This window comes from Octodon degus, unplaced genomic scaffold (assembly GCF_000260255.1).
Source record: "Octodon degus isolate 3935 unplaced genomic scaffold, OctDeg1.0 scaffold00045, whole genome shotgun sequence".
Lineage (NCBI taxonomy): Eukaryota > Metazoa > Chordata > Mammalia > Rodentia > Octodontidae > Octodon > Octodon degus.
Genome location: NW_004524621.1, coordinates 2,196,565 through 2,218,291, shown reverse-complemented (window position 1 = coordinate 2,218,291; position 21,727 = coordinate 2,196,565). Strand labels below are relative to the sequence as shown.

At 37.6% G+C, this 21,727-nt stretch overlaps 1 protein-coding gene across 3 annotated transcripts in view; it reads left to right on the top strand.

Moving 5' to 3' along the window:
• Brwd1 (bromodomain and WD repeat domain containing 1) overlaps window positions 1-21,727 on the top strand; it is a 153,031-nt gene that overhangs the window by 49,528 nt on the left and 81,776 nt on the right. For all 3 annotated transcript variants that reach the window (XM_004631770.2, XM_023716038.1, XM_023716036.1), the window contains exons 18-21: window positions 5,076-5,261; window positions 10,652-10,835; window positions 14,730-14,823; window positions 19,555-19,686. In XM_004631770.2, coding sequence (XP_004631827.1) covers window positions 5,076-5,261; window positions 10,652-10,835; window positions 14,730-14,823; window positions 19,555-19,686 — 596 coding nt within the window. The remainder of the gene's footprint in view (window positions 1-5,075; window positions 5,262-10,651; window positions 10,836-14,729; window positions 14,824-19,554; window positions 19,687-21,727) is intronic.

Below are 21,727 nucleotides of genomic sequence, written 5' to 3'. Positions count from 1 at the left end.
GAACCAGGGATTGAACTCAGGTCCTTGTGCTTACCAGGCAAGCACTTATTCCACTGAGCTATCTTCCCGGCCCCAGTAAGGAATTTTTGTATGGAGTAGTTTCCTTACCTGGTTTCACTTAATGTGTTTCTGTTTACCACTAGTTAGCTACTGTTAAATACTAAATGGCAAATTCCAGAAGTAGCAAGTTTTAAATTACACAGCATTCTGAGTGTCATGATAAAATGTGTGTTATCTTGCCTACGTCGTGAACCCCTTTGTCTCGTATACCTGCAATGTATAAACTACCACTTGCTCATGTGGTAACCCTATTGTTCAGCAGGTTGACTGTTCAAGTGCTGCAGTGCTGTGTTCAGGTAACTGTTATATCACTTGACCATGGCCTTGTCACTGTGCTGGGTCTGAGAGTTCCTCAAACTGAATTCACCTGGCTGCAGAGGGTTCACTGGCTTCTGTTGCAGAGAAAATACTTTAGGATATGTGAAAAAAATGCATGAGTAAGATCTATTTTAGTGAAGGTGAACCAGTAGCATGCATGCTGCAGCCACCTATTTGTTATATTGAAAGCTCTTAAAAGGTTCATATCACTGGTCCTTAGGTAAACACAGAGAGTGTAGGACACACTTAGAAGGTAATCTGGGTACTCCCAGAAATGAGATGCATTATGGTTTGGAACTGGACACAATACTTTTCTTGAGGTGGTGAAAAGCTAAGGGAGAAAGAGAGAGAGAGAGAGAGAGAGAGAGAGAGAGAGGGAGAGAGAGAGAGAGAGAGAGAGAGAGAGAGAAAAAGAGAGAGTGAGCGCATGCAGGCCCCCCGAAGGTACCAGCCTATTTGCTGGCATGGTTTTTAGAAACAGGTGATTTAATTAGTCTGGACTCACTCAGCCTGTTACTTTCTTAATTGACCCAGGTTTTGGCCTTTTGGCAATGGGTCTGCTCCGGGAGGAAAGGGTATGCAGGAAATGCAGCCAACATCACTTGGCAGGGTGGCTGCTGGGCGATCACCGCGATGGCCTGGAGTTACAGTCTTCTTGCAAAGTATGGTTTTTCATATAATTTTCTTTTCTTGGGGCCGGGGAGATGGCTCAGTGGAATAAGCGCTTCCCTGGCAAGCACAAGGACCTGAGTTCAAGCCATGGTTCCGCAAAAATTAATTAATTAAAAATAAATAAGTAATATAAAATAAAATTTTCTTTTCTTTCTTTCTTTCTTTCTTTCTTTCTTTCTTTCTTTCTTTCTTTCTTTCTTTTTTTTTTTTTGCAGAACCGGGGATTGAACTCAGGTCCTTGTGCTTGCCAGGGATGTGCTTATTCCACTGTGCCATCTCCCCAGCCCCTTCTTTTCTTTTCTTTTCTTTCTTTTTTTTTTTTTTTTTGGTATTTTAGGGAAAGGTCTACAAGGTATTCAGAGTCTCACTACTAGATTGGACTTGTAGTGATCTGCCTGTTTACAGCCTCCCAAGAACTGGGATTATAGGCGCACACTACCATGTCCAGTCTCAATTGCTGTCTCAGCACGCCCCGGGGATGGGGCTGGTCTGGCAGGCCTTGGGGATCAAACTGAGCTATTTGGCTGGCCCCTTATTATGATTGTCTTCCTTCTGCTTTTTATTTCTTCTACCCTAACTCAACCCTATAGTGCAAGATTAGTGGTGCTGGCAACTCAGGTGCACCAGAGAAAAGCTATTAATATGCTTTCTTTGAGTGAAAAGGTGAAAGTTCTGTTTTTGATAAGGGAAGAAATGTACAATATGCTGAAGTTGCTGAAATGTATGATAAGACTGAACCTTCTTTCTGTGAAACCACAGGCCAAGTACTAAGGTAGGCGACTGTAATCCCAGCACTATGGACGGCTATGGCAGGAAAAGCTCAGTTTTGAGGCCAGACTGGCTACAGATAGAGTTGTAGCCCAGAGTGACTTTGAACTTGAAGCAGTCTGATTGTTTCAGCCTCCCAAGTGCTAGGATTATAGGCATGTGTCAACACAGATAAAGTCTAGTAAGACCCTATTTCAACACATACACAGATTTCAGTCACTGTGTACAATAGTTCTTTAAGATGGAAAAGGCATTTTTTTTTTGGTACATGGATAGTTAGGCATAATACATACCCTAAGTTTCTATAAGGTTCAGTGCTATCTGTGGTTTTTGATATCCACTGTGGCAATCTTGAAGCACATCCTTGTAGATAAGGAAGACTTAACTGTGAATAAAATTGAATTGTTCGATATATAGACTTGGTGCCAGGCTTCTTTTGCTTGGCATAGTGGATTTGAAGTTCTCATGTTACTACATATGTATATGTTGTGGGTTATTATCAGATGGTGCTGCATGGGATATATGTGCCGTTATTGTTTATCCATCCATTGACAGTTGGAGACATTTGCCTTGTTTCCAGTTTTGGTTTGTTGTGAGATTTGAGCTATCCCTAGGAGATAGCTTAGTAGAATAAGCGCTTGCCTGGCAAGCACAAGGGCCTGAGTTCAAACCCTGGTTCCACCAAAAAATACAAATAAAAATAAAACAATAAATATTAATATGTGCTCTAGTATTTATCATTCTTTTGTTTTCAACACTGCTGTAGTCTGAAATTTCATACTTCTTGTTATTTGTTAAATCCTAAAATCCTATAGGTAGGTTTAAGACCACCATTCTTGGGCTGGTGAGATGGCTCAGTGGTCTAAAGCACCTACTTGGAACAAGCTTAGCAAAGCATAGGGATCGCGGTTCAATCCACCAGCACCACATGCCAGCCCCACCCCCTGGTGTGCTGAGCTGGCCCCCCCCATAAATAAATAAAATTAAAAAAAAAAGACCAACGTTCTTGATTCTTCATTACCTTTTCTAATTCAGCGAGACTTTTTATGTGACATGTATGACAGTCTTTACTGCTCTCTATGTCGTCAATTGTATGAAAGTTATCAATATATTTTTTATTTAATATAAAATAATAAAAGTAAAATGTTAAAAAGATTTGAGCAGTCCAACTATAATGTTGAGTTTTCTTTTATTTCTTTCTACAGTTCTATTAAATTTTACTTTCTGTATTTTAAAGCTTTTTCATTGGGTATATATGCATTTTCTCTTGAATTAATCTTTTATCATTGTGAAATGTCTCTGGAAAAAAATATTTTTGGGTATTATTTTGTTTCATGTTAGTGTAACTAATCCCACTTAAAAAAAATTATGTTGGAAAGTTATATCGTTTTCAGTCTTCTCACCTGTGTCTTTCAATTTATGCAAGGTTTTTTTTTTTTTTTTTTCTTTTTTTTTGCATAAATGAGGATTGAACTCAGGCCGTTGTGCTTGCCAGTCAACTTACTCTACTGAGCCATCTCCCTGGCCCTATGCAAGTGTTCTGTAGTCATGACTAACGTGATGTCTTTTAATTGGAATGTGTAGACCATTTATATTAAATATTGTTTATATGGTTGAATTTCACCACTTCTTTTTCAGTTCATTTCTTGAGTGATTAAACCCAATTTTTTTCTGCCCCCATAACTGGGGATTGAACCTAGGCCCTTGCACTTGCCAGGGAAGTGCTTATTCCACTGAGCCGTCTCCCTGGCCCCTAAACACGCTTTTTTAAAAATAGTTAATCTGGGTCTGGGGAGATAGCTTAGCAGTGTAAGTACTTGCCTGGCAAGTGCAAGGATCTGGGTTCAATCCCCAGTATTGCATGCCATGCCAGCTACGGATACTGCGTGTTGTGGCATACACCTGTAATCCCAGTGCTGGGGAGGCTGAGACAGGAAGGCTGAGACAGGAGGATCACTAGGAGTCCAAGCTGCGTAGCAAGACCCTGTACCAAATAAATAAAAAAGATGAAGAAAAAAAGTTAATCTGAACTATGACTTTATACTTTTCTAAGTTCCTTATTGGCTTCCATAGTAAAATGAAGATGTTATGAGTAAAACAGGAATATTTGTGTGTAAGTGGACTAAAACGCCTGCTTAGGCAGAGCATAGTGGCTGGGTTCATTCCCTGGCATGTTGTGCTGTGCTGGCCCTGCCTCTGGGGCATGCTGAGATGGCAACTGAGACTGGGCATAGTGGCTTGTGCCTGTAATCCCAGCACTTGGGAGGCTGAAAACAGGAGAATCACTACGATTCCATCTACATAGTGATACCCTGTAGACCCTGTCCTAAATACAGAAAAGAAATAAAAAAAAAATTTCTGGCTCTTTTGGTATGATGGCAGGTAATATCTCTGCATTCCTTTTGATTTTCCATTTAAGAGTAGGGGAGAAAGAGTGGGTAAGGACTTGTATATATTGAGCCTGTGTTCAAAACAGATGTGTCTTTATGGTAGTAGACTTTATAAGGAATTTATGCATGAAAATAATATTTCTAAAATGTATTTCCAAACCCACAACCACGTAACCTTTTTTCCCATCGACACTAATCCTGCACCTGTTACAAATATTTCTGAAAAGGAATTATTTGAAAAATGAATTCTGTGCTTGAGCGAAGATATATGGATACCAGCTCTGTTAAATAGGTAACTAGGGATGGAGTAAGTCAAGCTTTGTGGGGGGCCATGTGGAACTACCTCCATCAACCTGCACATGCTCTCTAAGGATGCTTAGTTAAAGGAAAGCTCAGGCTGTCATTTGTTGAAAGCCTCAAATATCACTCCCCTCTTTCCTTAAAATAATAGAGAAGAAGACATTAAATATTAATTGCTTTTCTCTACATCAGAAACCACCTAAAATTGCTGTGATATGGGGAGAGACTGGTCAACAAGAGAGTAGTCAAACATTTTATTTCCAAGGTGCCTGTGAAGATTTTTGTGTTCCTTAGTACTTTAAACTTTGGGTTTTATCTGTTTTGAATTTTTCTTAGTTATAGATGTGTAAGTTGTCTTCTTAGTTGTTCATGTTTTTTGAAAACAGAAACTCAAACAATTGTTAATGTATTTTATTATATTAGTGCTTACATATATCACACAAGTGCTTCACCCCTGAGCTACATCCCAGCTCTTTAACAGATTTTTAATTGGAATCTCATGAAGTTTTGCTTTCTTTTTTCTACTCATGTATGTTATGACTGCATATTCATGAATTGAACTTGTAGGTGATGGAGAGGTAATTGAGCAAGTTATAAGCCTCCAAACCAATGATAACAGCGAGGGAAGCCCAGAGTCCAGCATCCTTGATGGAATGATAAGGCAGTTGCAGCAACAGCAGGATCAGAGGATGGGAGCAGATCAGGACCCTGGTCCTGGTGGACCTGCAAATGGGGAAGAGACACCTCGAAGAGGTAATAAACCCATAGGAGATAGTTAACATGGCTGTGTTGGAATTGAAGAGCATATAAAGTTGTTGGCAAGTATGTGCATTGTAAAAACTTTAAGCAATGTATTTTTGCAACTTAAGAGGTATTCTCAGGTAGGTTTGTTACTTGATAACGTGATGTAGCAAATGGGCATTTGATTTTCGAGTACAATGTAAATATGATGAAACTTTTTTTGGCTTAAAGAGTATTTACAAAAATGTTTAATAGGAACATATAGCAAAGTAGTTTTTTGTTTATTTTAATTCCTGGGAGTAGAAACCAGAGCTTTGTACATACCAGACAAGTGTTCTACCACTAAGCTACATCTGTAACCCTCTTTTATATTTGGAGACAAGGTCTTATTAAGTTGCCCTGGCTGGCCTTAAACTTGGGATCACCCTGCTTCACCCTCTTGAGTAGCTGGGATTATTGGAATGTACCTGGTAAACAAAAAGTGTCTTTTTTTTTTTTTCATATATCATTTTTCATTTTATCAAGTAAAAGATAATTAAAAGTGACATTAAAACCTTGGTGAAAAAAAAAAGACTTACAGAAGATCATATACCCAGATTGGTTACCTGTTCTACATACTTTGTTGGCTACTCTCTTATTTCATGCTTTTATTAATTTTTAAAAATTATTTTATAAAATAATTTTCAAAAGTCAACATGCATTACAGTTTAATCATGAAATATGATATATGGACAGCAGTTTCCCACTCTACTTTTCAACATCTTATTCAATAGAGATATAGCTATTAAACTCAGCTCTTTGAAACTTTTTGATAGATGACATTCATTCTGTGTTGTACTTTCATTCCACTAAGAACACTTAACATGAACCCAGCCCTTTTAATAAATTTTCAAGTGTACAGTATAATACTGTTGATTATAAACACAATGTTGTACAATAGATCTCTAGAATTTTTTATATTTTTAACTGAAACTTTGTGTCTGTTACATAGTAACTCCACATTCCCCTCTCCTTAGCTCCAGCCAGCATCATTTCATTTTTTGATCCCATCAATTTTGCTTATCTCATATAAGAAAAATCAGGTAATATTTGTCTCTCTGCACCTGAATTATTTCATTAGGCATAAAGTTGGCCATGTTTATCCATGTCATCAGATATGATTTCTTTATTTTTAAAGGTTAAATAACATCTTCATCATAAATCTATGCCACAGTTTTTTTTCTACTGGGGATCAAACTCAAGATCTTGTGTTTGGTAGGCAGGCTCTTAAGCCACTGAGGTATCTCCCTGGCCCATATGTCACATTTTTATCCATTCGTTTGTTAATGTTGATTTATTTCCATATATTACCTATGGCGAGTACTGTCAAAGTGAATACAGGAGTGCTAAAATCTTTTCAAGATTCTGATTTCAGTCTCTTTGGATACATGTCAGAGGTAATATTGTTGGATTTTATGGTAGTTTTAATTTATTGAGGGATAGCCATGCTGTTTCCACTGAGGATACATCATTTTCTTTTCTCACCAAGAGTATGCAAGGTTTTGATTTTTCCACATCTTTGCCAATACTTTACAATTTTACAACTTAATAAAGAACTTGAAATGACCAGGAATATTCAAATCACTCCTCAGAAAGAACGCTAGAAGCTTTATACTTTCTAGTGTCAAATATGTTATAGAGCTATAGTAATCAAAGTACTATAGAATGTAAATTGAAGGACAGAATAGAGAGCTCAGAAATAAATGTGCACACATTTATCAATTAATGGTTAGTAAGAGTACCTAAAGGATAAAATAAGGAAGAGACAGTCCATTCAATAAGTGATGTGAATAAATAGGATATTCACATCAAAATAATAAAATTGGACCCGTCTTAAACCATATACAAAATCATTTCAAAATGGATTAAAATGTTAGAAATATGATCTGAAACTATAAAACTAGAAGAATAGGTAAAGGGAAATCTTCTCGATGTTGGTTTTGGCAATGATTTCATTGATGTTATAGGCTATTTGTGTCTTCCAAATCCTTGTGCTGGAACATCATTGGCAGTGTGAGGGGAGTTGGAGTTGAGAAGTGATTAAGTCATGAGGGCTTGGAATGAGTGTCCTTATGCAAGACGCCTGGAGGAGTCTCCCATCCTCAAAAAGTGTCTTTTAAAGAAAGACTATACATGTGCTTTCTCTTGTGGGGTTTTTTTTTTCTTCTTTTTTTTGTTTATGTATTTGGTATAGGTTCTCACTACACAGCTTAGACTTGTAGCGATCCTCCTGTTTTCAGCCTCTCCAGTGCTGGGATTACAGGCATGTACCACCATGCCTGGACTTGGTCGCTGTCTCAGTGCGTCCTGGGGATGGGGCTGGTGCAGCATGCAGGACTGGGTATCGGATTGTGATCCCTGTGCTTGTCAAAGCAGGTGCTTAGTCCACTGAGTTATCTCACCAGGCCAACTTTCCTGTGTTGTAACATAGAGAATTACATAATTCTTGAATAATTGAATTGAGATCAATTTTTCTTAATTCAATCAACATTTGAGAGTCTGTTGAAACACCTCATGACACTTTTTACCTTAATGTATCATTCTGGATCTTCAAAGAACAATAATCATTCTCTTACATAACCACAGCACAGTGACTACATTCAAAATATTTAGCTTTTACAATATTGTTCACTTGCTTATATTTCTTATTTTACTGTTTTTTCCCTTTAGTGTTGTCTTTGATTGTGGCTTTTAAAAAAACATCAGGATTAGTCAAGCATTTCTTATGCATTTAGTTTCCTCATAGCACAGTTTGAAAGAGTTCAGTCCTGTTTCACAGGTTTTTTTCCTTCAATATGAATTGGTCTGACCATTTCCTCATGGTTGGATTTAAGTTAAATATTGTAGGGGAGTATCCTGAGTAGTGGGTGCTGGATCCTGAATGTGTTAGGAGAAGAGTCGCAAGATATATGTGCATTCTTTACCTTGATTTTGCCTTTTGACAGTATATTCTAGGAGGTATTGAATGCCAGTTCACATGGTTTTCTTTTTGGTGGTAGACTAAACACCTGCTTAGGCAAGTCAGGGACTGGGGTTCGATCCCCAGCACCATGTGCCATGCCAGCCCTGCCCTGCCAGCAAGCCTGGGTGTGGTGGATTCCAGGGCTGGAGATACTGAAAACAGGAGGATCACTACAAGTCCAAGCTGCATAGTGAGACCCTGTACCAAATACATTAAAAAAAAAAAAACAACAACTATGATTAATGAACCTTGCGTGTTCAGATTGTTGGAGAATAAATAGCACTGTGACATGGGCAGTTAAATTTAGATTTTTAAAATTTTTTTAGATTTTTGAGACAAGACCTCAATATGTAGTTCAGACTGGGCTTGAACTCACTATTTATAGTCCAAGATGGCCTTAATCTCACTGCTAACCTCCTGCCTCAGCCTCCCTAGTGCTGAGATTATAGGTATGTGCCACCACACCTGACTGGCAAGTAAACTTAGAATTTTGCTTTTCTATTAAAAAAGTATTTCTTTAAACAGAGGAGAATAAGAGGTATACAATAGTAGTCTTCTGGTTATTCTTTTGTGTTCAGCAGCAGAATATTTTCATCAGCACACCCTACAAATGTACTTCTCTTCCACCCCATGAGTCATGATTCTACCTAAGTCTACAGGGTGGATTTCAAAGAAATAGCTATAGCTCAGTTCCACAAGTGACGCCTAGCCACCAGTAACTGTCACGGTCATTATGCATGTCCACAACACACTAGAACTTTGTGCGATATCCTATCCTCAAACTGTTAGAAGTGCTGGTCATTTACTTGGCATTCCAGTATTTATCTTATGTTTTACTCTTAGTACTTCTTTGCTATCATGAAAACTTTTTCTTAGTTCAATTGTTTTGCAGCATTTAATTTTCTGAATATTGCTTAATCTTAATTTTTGTTCTAAGATTTATACTGTATCTTTGACTTAAAATTTATTTAAAAGACATTGTATGATATCTTCTCCTAGTATTGGAAACTTTAAAAAGTATATTTCCATTTTGTTGACTTAAAAAAAAACAACCAGAGGTTTGTACCAAAAAAAAAAAAAAGTATTTCTTCAACTTCAGTATATCTTATTTTTAAAATTTTTAATTTTTTGCTGGTGCTGGGTCTTGAGCCTAGGGCCTGCTGTTCCACTGAGCTGTATCTCTTGCTCAGATGTTTCCTTGTGAATGTGTGTTGGTAGGTAGAGCACAGTGTTGTGGAACATGGATCGACTCACGTGTGATTGGGGGATGGAGGTGGTGCGTAGGAGAATGCAGGAGTTAACATTTACTCCTGTGGCAAGGAGAGCTGGTGTAGCTGGAGTAGGACTTGATAGGGTCCACTGGAAAATAAGGTAGTTTTCTGTGTCTGGACTGTATCACAGAGGAGCCCTTTCACCTGTCTTTAAAGAAAATGAGCATGGTGCCTGGACTTTGCACTTTGTCTCTAGCATTTGTGGCTTCCAACCCAGAATGGTTGCCTGCTTGCTGAGCCCACCTTAACAGTGGCCTCTGGGTTCAGAGCTTTGATATGGCTGTCACCTTGTTTTAACATAGGGAATTATATAATTTTTTTTTTTTTTTTTGGCGGAACTGGGATTGAACTCAGGCCCTTGTGCTTGCCAGGCACGCACTTATTCTACTGAGCTATCTTCCCAGCCCCAGGAATTATATAACTCTTGAATAATTGAATTGAGACTAATTTTTCTTAATTCAGTCAGCATTTGGGAGTCAGTTGAAAACACCCTATGACACTTTTTACCTGCCTGCCCTGCCCTGCCCTGCTCTGTCCCAAGCTGCTGTTCATTTGTGTGAGATTGTAATATCTACATTGGCAGCTGCTCTGAGGCTGTTTAGCTCCCACGGTTTATGGTTAGTGTTGTTTGTATATCTGTCAAAACCACCTCGATTTGAGTTGCCTGTTCAGTGCCAGTTTCCTAAAAAAAACTATACAAATTTGAAGAAGGCACAGTTTCTGGGAATGCAGAATTATACATTATCTAATTCAGAAAATCTAGGAAAAGTAGAAATTGAGGTGTTTTTTTTTTTTTTTTTTTTTTTGAGACAGGTTGTCATACACAGTTCAGGCTGGCTTTGAACTATCTAGCCCATATTGACTTCAAACTCAGGGTGATCCTCCTGCCTCTGTCTCCCAAGTGCTGAGATTATAGGCATGTGCCTCCACACCTGCCTCAAAAACAAGTTTTAACAGTGAAATGTTCAGTATTCTACTGTCTTAGTCATATCGACTTTTCTTGTAGTTTGTTTTCAATAAGTCCTTTCATTTCTTTGATTTCTGATATGTGTGTAGGAATAATGTATGCTTGTTAAGTATGTACTCATTGCAAATTAGTTTGGAATCATTTCTTAATCACTGTTTTCTAGGCTTTAGAAGAGTAAGTTTAGACATCCAGTCCCCTCCAAATATTGGTTTACGTCGTAGTGGACAAGTTGAAGGTGTCCGCCAGATGCACCAAAATGCTCCGCGGAGTCAGATTGCGACAGAACGGGACCTACAGGCTTGGAAACGAAGAGTGGTTGTACCAGAGGTACCACTAGGCATATTTAGGTTTGTTGTAGGATATTTATTTATATTGTTTTTATCTGTGAAAATATATTCGTGTGGTTACTTACACATCTTTTATTCCATTAGTTGTGTACATAATCATATGAATATGTTTTTAGCAGTGGTGGGAACCTTAAATGTGATTTGAAAAAACAAATTATTCTCTAACCTTTTTTTACTTTTGTAAATATTTTCACAGTCAGTTTTATTTCATCTACACTTTTTTTCCTTTTAGTGTTTTTATTTTTTATGTTTTGCAGTGCTGAGGATTGATCTGGAAGCTCTCTGCCTTTGATGTTGTTGTTGTTGTTCCTCGCATGCCTTCAGGGCACGTTTGGCCAGCGGGAGAGTTGTGAGGTTCGAACTCCAGCCACCTGAGGCTGACAGCTTTGTGGAAGCAGCCACTTAAAGGACTGAGCTAGGCCCAGACCCCCTGCTCTCTGCCTTTGAGATATATACCAGTTCCTTAATTTTTATTTATCTATCTGTCTATCTATTTATTTATTTATTTGGTATAAGGTCCCCCTACACAGTTCAGACTTATAGTGATCCTCCTGTCTCAGCCTGTGCACCATTACATGGTGGTGGTATGCGCCCCCATGCCTGGTTTCATGGTTTCAGTGGCCAGCATAGCACTCCCTCCCGCATGGCATACAGGACTAGAAATTGAATCTAGGTCGTTGCGCTTGCCAGACAGCCACTTAGACTGCTGAGCTATCTCCCCAACCATAATTTATTTTGAAATAGGAGTTTGGAAAGTTGCCTAGGTTGGCCTCCAACTTGAGATCTTCCTGTCCTAGGCTCCCAAATAGCTGGGATTACAGGTGTACGTCTTTTTTTTTTTTTTTTTTTTTGTGGTACCAGGGATTGAACTCGGGATCTTACGCTTTCCAGGCAGGCGCTTATTCTACTGAACTATCTCCCTAGCCCCCTAGTTCCCCAGACCCTAGGTGTGCATCATTATAATCAGCTTTTTTCTAGGGTAATTTTGAAAAAAGTTTTAGACATAATGTTGTTTTATCTATAAGTACTTCATTGTATATATCTAAAACATGAAGAATTGTCTTAAAATAGAACCTTAGTGCTATTACTGTACCTTAGAGAAACTTGCTATAATACTAAGTTCAATAAACCTACTAATTGTTTAAGTTTCTAACATTTAGTTTATTTCTGATGGTCTTCATTGATATCTTTTTTTGGCCAAGAGGAACCTTTTGGAGACTCCTTGGTCCTTTTAAAGTGACTGTAGCAGCCTTGCATAGCATCTTGGCTGTTGCCCTTGAAAAAGGGATTATAGTTCATCTTGTACTTTTTAAAACTTTTGTATAGAATCACTTTTTTGTGTTGAACAGCCTTGTTTTCTTTTACTGAGCGTTGGATTTTTGAATCATTGAAAAGAAGGCAATAAATACTTTTTTTGGAGACAGGCTCTTGCTATGTTTCAGGCTGGCCTTGAACTCAAGATTCTCCTGGCCTCAGCCTGCCAAATGCTGGGATTCTAGGCATGTACCATCATGATAAGCTTGCTATAATGTTTTTATGATACTAAAGAAAATGTTTTAATATTCTGTCATGTTTGCTGTGTTAATTTGACAAGTATTTCTTCATGTGTTTAGCCAGAAGTGTTTGAATGAGTAACATCAGATGGTACTTATATGCTTCACAGTTAATTTGAGGTTTTATAGGCACTCAATAATGCAATGAAAAGCAAAATCTTGAATTTTGATGAAAAATACAAAAAATGACTAACATGTACATAGTATGCTATAATGCCTTATGTAAGTTTCTCAGTTTCATGGTAATTAGACTCAGAAAGGTCATTTTGGAATACTTTTGTCAAAACCAAGGAAAATAAATGGGTATCAGGAGTGAAAAACCTGAAGAACCCAAAGCGTCGTTCCATAAACTGTCAGCATTTATTCTCGTAGGTATTGGAGGGCTGGAAAGAGAGTTTGAGGCTGGAGCCAGGGCTCCTCAGTTAATCAGGGAGGTAGGCACTTGTGTTTCTGGTCTGTGTTTTAGAGCTTGGTTTCTCATTCTTAAGTTCACGTTGAGCCAAGTTTAGCTAGTGAAATTCTGCCTGTCACATCCCAGTATCTATTGTAGATTGAATTTGGGCCAGAAGAAGGGAGATGAGCAGAAGGCAGAAAGGGTGTTTCTAGGTAGGACAACTTCCTTGTGGCAACTGTCTGGCAGGCATATTTGCTCATAACTTTTACCAGAATATTCTCATTTGGTCCTATTAATAATGAAGCTAAGTAATACAGTTTCTTATTTTCTTTTTTAGTTTCCTTTTCTTTTCCTTTTTCCTTTTCTGTTTTCTTTTTTCTTTGTCTTTTTGAGACAGGGTCTTGCTATGCAATTTAGGCTGCCCTTGAATTCATTTTGTAGCCCAGGCTGGTCTCGAACTCAAAGTGATCCTTCTGCCTCAGCTTCCTAAGTGCTGAGATTACAGGCATGTGCCACCATGCCCAGCTTACAGTTTCTATTTGAAGCAGCAAAGAATTTAGATAAAAATTGAGCTTCTAAGGATGAAAAGAAAAATGGACTTGGTTATCTGTCAAAATCCATTTGCCAGACAGCCAAAAACAAAGGCTACAAAATAAAAACATAGCTCATTCTTGTATTGTATTCTTTTTATTTTTAGGCAAGGGTTACAGGGTGTTCAGAGTCTCACTACTAGATCAGATTGCTGTGTCAGCGTGCCCCTGGGGCAGGGCTCGCATAGCACGGCAGGCCCAGGGATTGAACCCCCGGCCTCTGCACCTGCTTGCAGGCAATTTAATCCACTAAGCTATTTGGCTGGCCCCTTGCATTGTATTCTAAAATAAAGCTTATTCTGGATTTTTTTGGTGGGGTACAGTACTAGGTATTGAACTTAGACCCTTATACCTGCTAAGTGAGCACTGTGCCACTGAGCTACATTTTTAGCCTTCATGTTGGATTTTATAAAGGAGATGTGTGAGATACCTTGGCAGCTGTCTATGTAGTGGAAGTGGGGGTAAATTTTGTGTAATTTTTTATTAGGTTTTATTTGATAAGGATGAAGAGAATTTAAAAAATATTTTCTGACTATATTGTGTGTGCTTTGTAAAAAATGTAGCCAGTAGATAAAAGTGTGATGAGAAAGAATCTTAATGTGCAGAGCTCTGAGTACATAATGTTGCTTCCGGTAGAAGTACTTGTCTTTGGGCCCAGGGTTCAGGCAAGTTGTTTGTCTTCACTAGATAGTGGTTGAAATTCTACTCATTCTAAAAGAAAGAGCATACGGATATATGACTCTTTTTAAAAATGGCACTTTTCCTATCTGCATCATTAAAAGTGGAATTTCATATAGTTCAAGATGATCTGCATGAGGTTCTCCAGGGATCCTGTGCTTTACTAATTGATATGAAAGGGAAGTATAGAGTAGGTGCAGGAATGTTGTCACAAGGGAAAGAGTTCATTACAGAGCTCCTTCAGTATACATAAAAGTGGTATGTGATTTTTTTTTCCCCCATAAAAGTGGAACCGAACACCTGTGATGAAGGATGGAATCTGTTTTAGAAGTTCCCTGTAGGTAGGAGAATATAAGTGTGGACTGCAGATTTACCTTGAGAAGAAATAGTTTCACTAGAATGTAGGGTTCATTCTCAGTGCATTTGTTCTTTTCGTGTACAGACCATGGCCAAAATACAGACTTTCCTCCATTAAAATGATCAAAATATAGGGCCATGTCTTTTCAGTAATGTTAAAATTACTTTAATGTTAAAATGTCCCTTACTTTGAAATGGGTCATAGCAAAATCATCTTTGTTTTGTATCACATGAATGAAACTTAAGATTTGTAGAATCATAATGACGTACCTTTGTTCTGTATCAGTTCAATAACTGATAATTGGATATTTAATTTTTTTAGGAGGTTGGAAGACTTTCGGATAGAAAAAGGTGAAGAGGAAAGGAATCTTTATATAATAGGGAGAAAAAGGAAGACTCTTCAGCTCTCACAAAAGGTAAATTTGTTTTTTTTTTTTTTTTTGCGGAACTGGGGATTGAACTTAGGCCCTTTCGCTTGTCAGACAAGAGCTTATTCTACTGAGCCATCTCCCCAGCCCTTAGAGTTTTCTTTTTGATCTATAAAAATTGTTAGTAACTTTCTGCTGAAGTACAATATTTCTTGTACATGATATTCTGTTTGTGTTTTAACTAGTAGGATTTAGCCTTCGGGTAATTGTTAGGAAAGAACAGACTGAAAATGTGAGAACTGCTTTGTGCCTAACAGTGTAACAGGACTCTTGGAATGATTGTGTCCTAGCTAGGCAGGCTGACAATGATAGCTCTGTCAGCACTCCAGGACACTTTGTGTCTATGCCCTGTTAATGCTCCCCTCTTTGCCTTCCCAATCAGCTAGCTAGCTTTGTCTGTTTCTGAATTTTTTTTTTATTTATTTATTTATTTATTTTTTATTTTAGGGAAGGGTCTACAGGGTGTTCAGGGCCTCACCACTAGATCCGACTCTTAGTGATTCTCCTGTTTACAGCCTCCCAAGTGCTGGGATTATAGGCACGCCGCCACACTCAGTCTCAATCCCTGCCTCAGCGTGCCTTGGGGGCAGGGCCTTGCCTGGTGGGGCCTGCAAAGCAGGCACAGGGATCAAAGCCCCAGCCCCTGTGCCTCCTTGCAGGCACTTTAATCCACTGAGCTCTTTGGCTGGCCCTTGTTTCTAAAGTTTTAAAATCAGACATTTAAAAAAAATCTTGGATGTTAAAATTATTTGTGGCTATCCAAAGCTCCACCCTACTAGCTAAAATCTTGTTATTATTTAATCTCTGTTTGCATTTTTGTATCTACCACATGGTCTCCATCAAGATTGAATTCATTAAAATGCTCAGTGTTCACAGAATCAGGTTTAAAAAGAGTTACAGTGAAAGACGGTAGAGTTCTTTTCTTTTTCTTTTTTTTTTTTAAAATCCTGGGGCAGGATCTTGGTATGTAGGCTGGCCTTGAACTCTGGGCAATTCTGCCTGAACCTCCTGAGTGCTAGAATTGTAGGCATGGGCTACCACACCTAGACTATGAAATCAAATTTTTAAGTATTTCGCTTTTGTTGGAAAAATAAAGTTTTGAATGATTTTTAAATATTTGGATGCATTACTCTTGTGTATTCATAATTTTTTTCACATTTTGTTTGATAAATTACAATTTATGCAACCAAATAAATTACATCTAATTTGTAAAAATGATTTTATTTGTATTTATTTTTGTCTTTTTGAGACAGGCTTTCACTGTGCATTATAGGCTAGTCTCAAACTCACAGGGACCCTCCTGCTTCAGCCTCCTGAGTTTTAGGATTATACATGTACAATACCACACCCAGTAAGTTACATTAATTTACTCAGCAATTGATTTTGAAATAAGTATGAATTACTTTTTTTGAGATAGGGTCTCACCGTGTAGTGCAGGTAGCTTTGAACTTACTATGTAGTCTAGGCTGGCCTCAAACTAACGGTAATCCTGCAGTCTCAGCCTCCCGAATGTTGGCATCACAGGTGTGTGCTACCATGCCAGGCTAAATTTAACATTTTTAAACTTTTAACAAAAATTTAGTCATTTTTGGCTAGGTGTGGTGGCACATGCCTGTAATCTCAGCACTCTTTGAGGCTGATGGAAAAGGTTCACAAGTATAAACTGAGTATGAGCAATTTAGCAAAATCCTGTCACTAAATAAAAAATTGAAAAATTTACAGAATATAGTTTAGTGTGAAAGTCTTGGGTTCAGTCCAAAGTGAAGTGTCCTGCCTTCAACTTTACTTTTTAGTCATTTTCAACTTTACTGAAGAGATCATGGTTTTGTTTGATGTTTTAAGCAGATGTTTAAAGCATAGTTCAAGACACTACAAATGAGTCTGTGAAATTGAAGTCTCATGGGAACAGTTAGGGAAAGTCTCCATCATTTCTTGTGGTGTGTTGGAAAGATTGGGAAATACTGGTATAAATTAAATCATGGCATATGGATTTGTGTTTGTTTGGCTTTGATTATTGAGCCTCATGAAGCTGTATTGTTACAAGAAGCTGTAGTTACTTTTTTTTCCTTGTTGTGTAGTAAATAGATTTGTTTGATTGACCTTTTTTTTTTTTTTTTTTGGTGGCTGGCTCAGACTACGCTGGGGGCAAGGCTGGCGTGGCATGTGGTGCAGGGGATAGAACTGCAGTTCCTGCCTGCTTGCCTAAGCTTGCCTGAGAAGGTTCTTTAGACTGTGAGCTATGTCTTGGGCCCATGATTAACCTATTCTTTTTTTTTTTTTTTGCGGAACTGGGGATTGAACTCAGGCTCTTGCGCTTGCTGGGGAAGCACTTATTCCACTGAGCCATCTCCCCGGCCCTGACTAATCTATTCTTGATGGACATCTAGCTGTTTTTACATTTTGATTGTTAATAATGCTTTGTTCAGAATTTTCTATATGTATCTCTGAGTATATGTGTGTATTTATTTTAGGAATAAAATTATTAAGCCATGATGTTTAGCCTTAGCAATTAATGCCCACACTGTTACCTATATGCAACAAAAATCTCTGCACATTTTTCTGTGGCTATTCTCTAAATTTCTGCTTTATATGGTTTGAAACTACATTACTTGGTGCATATAAATTTAGGGTTTTCTGTTTTCTTACATGAATTGTCACTATATTTTGTAGTAGCAACAGTGTAATGGCAAACAGAATCACCAAAATAACATCCAGGATTTAGAGGTAGACTTGCTGACGTCAGTGGGTACTGATCAGAATTATTCTCAAAATATCAGGCCCTAATTTCTGGTGGTTTAGGGCTTACATGGGATAAGCAGGCCAGAAGTATGGAGGCAGAATGGTTTGCCAGTTGGTCATGAGTTTGTACAGTGTGCATTATTATAGTGATCAGCTATGCATCACAGTGAGTAGAAACATCACAGTGTTTCTACTTACATTGATTTTTCTTAATCTTTACAGGTTTTTTTTTTTTTTTTTTTTTTGGTGAAATGACAGTGTTGAAGATTTAAAATATAGGAAGCCTTTTTACCCAAGTGAAGGGAGGGAAGTGCCTCTTAAACATTAAAACCAGTAATTTTCTTTGGTTGATTTTAAAAAAATTATTTCTAAGAAACAGAAGCAACTAGAACTGTTAGCTGGGCAACTAAGAAACTGAAGAATACTGGCTATAGGGGGAGCATCTTCTACAGTAGAACTGTGCTAGCTTTCTTTGATTAGTGTGCCAATAGTGCTGTGTATTTCCATCTTATACTTTCTTGATACCTTTTCTCTTAAATATATATAAAATGCCTTCTGTTGATTCCTTGTTTTCTTGTTAGCAGATTTTTTTTCTTGACCTGTATTCCAGTACATTGTGTTTAACTGTGCACAATCTGCTGTTAAACCTATTGAATTTTAATTTTAGTTACTGGTTTTTTAAATTTTTTTTTGTGTTTGGTACAGGGTCTCACTACACAGCTTGAACTCATACTAATCCTCCTGTTTCAGCCTCCCCAGCTCTGGGATTACAGGCATGCATCACCATTCCCAGTCTTATGGCTGGCTCAGCCTTCCCAGGCATGGGCCCGGCTTTGCATGTGGTTCAGGGGATCAAACCCTGGTCCCTTTGCTAGCCTAAGCAGGCTCTTAGTCTGCTGAGCTATCTCACTGGCCCTACCAGGTAGTACAGTTTTTAGTTCTGAGTTTTTATTTGGTCCTAGTTTGAGAGTTTTTAGTTTTCTGCTAAAGTTCTCAATTGTTTTCATTCATGATTGTTTTAAAAACAGAGGCCTGATAATTTTATAATTTTAACACCTTATTTTTCTTTTGGATCAGTTTCTACTTACATTGATTTTTTTTAATCTTTACAGTTTTTTTTTTTTTTTTTTTGGTGAAATGAAAGTGTTGAAGGTTTGAAATATAGGAAGCCTTTTTACCCAAGGGAAGGGAGGGCAGTACCTCTTCAACATTAAAACCAGTAATTTTCTTTGGTTGATTTTTTAAAAATTATTTTGTTTGATAAAAATGTATTTAAATAATACCAGTAGAATTGAAAGACAGTTCATCTAAGAACTTTAAATGTGAAAATGATTGTTTGAGGACTGTTTTAGATACTGATTTATACTGTTGTATGTAGCTATTGCTGCATGCTACATACAGTGACTTAGATCATATACTGTACCCCAGTACTGTATATAAATTCATTTTTCCCTCTGTGAGTTACTGTCTTGTTTGTTTTGAGACAGTCTAGCTATGTATTCCAGATCTAGGCTGGCCTTTCACTTGTGGGGATCCTCCTTTCTCAGCTGCTTTAAGTGCTGGGAATACGGGTGTGTGCCACTACGCATGGCCTGAGATTCAGTATTTTTTAAGGTGATATCCTTTTTGAGTCACTTACTTTACCCTACTTGTAATGCAGTTAATGTAGAATATGGTGTTCACAAATGCTGATACAATGTGGCTTTTCTCATGTCTTTCAATGGCACTGTAAATGGAAATACCAAGCTGAGTGTGCTGGCTCACACTTCAAATCGCAGCATCCAGGTGGCTTAGTCAGGAGTGTATTGTGAGTTCAGGGCCACTAGAGCAACACAGTGAAACTCTTTGTCTCTGTCTTCCAAAAAAATAGTAGAAATAACAAATATGGGTAAATATAAAGCAATAAACTTGAGAGGATGCACATTTTATTGATATCGTCCTTATCTGGGTGTTGATTTTATTCTCATGTTTGTGTTTCAGTTGGATTCAGTGGTTTTGGTGTCACAATCTAGGCAGAGGACATGTAGACGTAAATATCCAACTTACCGTATGAGGAGTGTTGACCATCGTGAGTTATCATCTGGAAATGAGTCTTCATGTTCTATAAGACAGGTGAGTAGGGTAACTTTAAAATATAGAAGATAATCTTAAGTAAATTTGTCTTAATTCTTTGAATCTACCCCAGATTTATATGAAAATAGGTATTCTCCTGAAATTAAAATTTTATGATTTGGGTTGGGGGAGAGAGTAAGGGATCCCTGTACTGTGCATCCTGGCCTTGAGATGATGCTTTCAAGTGGTCATCCTGCCTAAGTATCCCAAGTAGCTAGGCCTTGAGATATAGGCTACCACATCTCTAATATTTTTAACACTTTTGTTGATATAGTCATATACTGTATACATATATGATATGGTAGTTTCAGTGTATGATAGAATTCTGTCGTCATTGTCAGTTTTTAATTTCTAGACATTTTCATCACCCGTGAAGAAATCCTTTACTACTTTGCAGTCACTCCCTGTTTTTGGCCTCTCCCCCAACCCTTACCACCTAAAAATGCACTTTCTGTACATCTGCTTAATCTGGTATTTCATATAAATGAAATCAGCCTGTATGATTCTATCACTGATTTCTTTTATGTAGTGTTATGCTTTAAAGGCTGTGAATAGCATTTGTCAACTGTTCTTGTTAGTTGTTTACTGATGATATGGAAGTTTACCACATTTGTCTATCTATTAGCTGAGGATAACCTCTTATATTGTTCCCATTTCTTTGGCTGTTACGAATAATACTATTCATGAACATTCATGTTCAAGTTTTTTTTTTTTTTTTTTGTATATTCATATGTAACATCTGATTTGCTCATTCACATGACAACTGACTTTTTGAGTACTGGCCAGACTTTCCAAAGAGGTTGTACTGTTACATTTCCGCCAACGTTCTTTCACTTTCTCTCCTCATCCTTGTGTTTGTTGTTCTCTTAGTTACCTTCTCCTTGGGACAAAACACCAGATACCCACAAGTTAAAGGAAAGTTTTATTTTGACTCACAGTCTGTATAAATTTCAGTCCATACTCAGCTATATCCAAGGCAGGGCAGCATGGAGAGGGGTCTTGCAGAAGAGAGCAGTTCATGGCGGGCAGGCAGGCAGGAAGCAGCACACTTTGTTTTTTATTTCATCTAGGCAACCCTTTTATTTGCCTCCTTCCATATCCAGTGTGGGTCTATGTTTCTCAGTTAGTCTGTCACCCACACCTAGAACTATGCTAAACCAATCAATGGAATAATCCAGTATCATATGTATTATCCATGATCCAGATACTCCCAAAAGCCCCATGATACTTTGAGCACATAACACTTTGGTGAGGGGTATCAGTTGTCTGTCCCTTTTATTTAAACTATTACCGTAGTGAGTTGTGGTCAACCTATGGAATGCATGGTGTAGTGGGATGTTGAATCATTGAAAGTTGTAAAAGAAAAAAAAAAAAAAGCCGTAAAAGGTTCACAGCACTACCTTCCTCAGTGTTAAGTGCCATCTTGTGGTTTCAATTTGCATTTCCTTTGTTTTTTTTTTTGTTTTTTTGGAACCAGGGATTGAACTCAGGCCCTTGCGCTTGCCAGGGAAGCGCTTATTCCACAGAACCATCTCCCCGGCCCCTGCATTTTCTTAATGATTAATAATGTTGAACGTATTTTCATGTACTTAGTTAACATTTATATATAGCTATTCAAATGTGTAGTCCAATATTGAATTTGGTTTTTCATCTTTTACTGTAACAAAGTAAAAGATGGATGGGTCTATGTTTCTCTATGTTCTTTTTTCTAGATATAAGGCATTGATCAGATCTATGACTTACAAATATTTTCTCCCATTCTGTGGGTAATCTTTTCACTTATTTGGTAGTGTCATTTGAACCAAAAAATTTAAACTTTGATGAAGTAAATCTAGTTTATTCTTTTCTTTTGTCATTTTTATTTTCACTGTTAGTAAGAAGTCTTTGTGATACTTGTTTGCTTGACTTTTAATGATCATAAAAATACTGATCTTCATTTTGGGATACCAGTATTTTCAGGAAAAGTAGTTAATATTGAATATTAGATTTTTTTTTTTTTTTCTTTTGCAATAGGAATAGAACTTGGGATCTTGTATTTGCC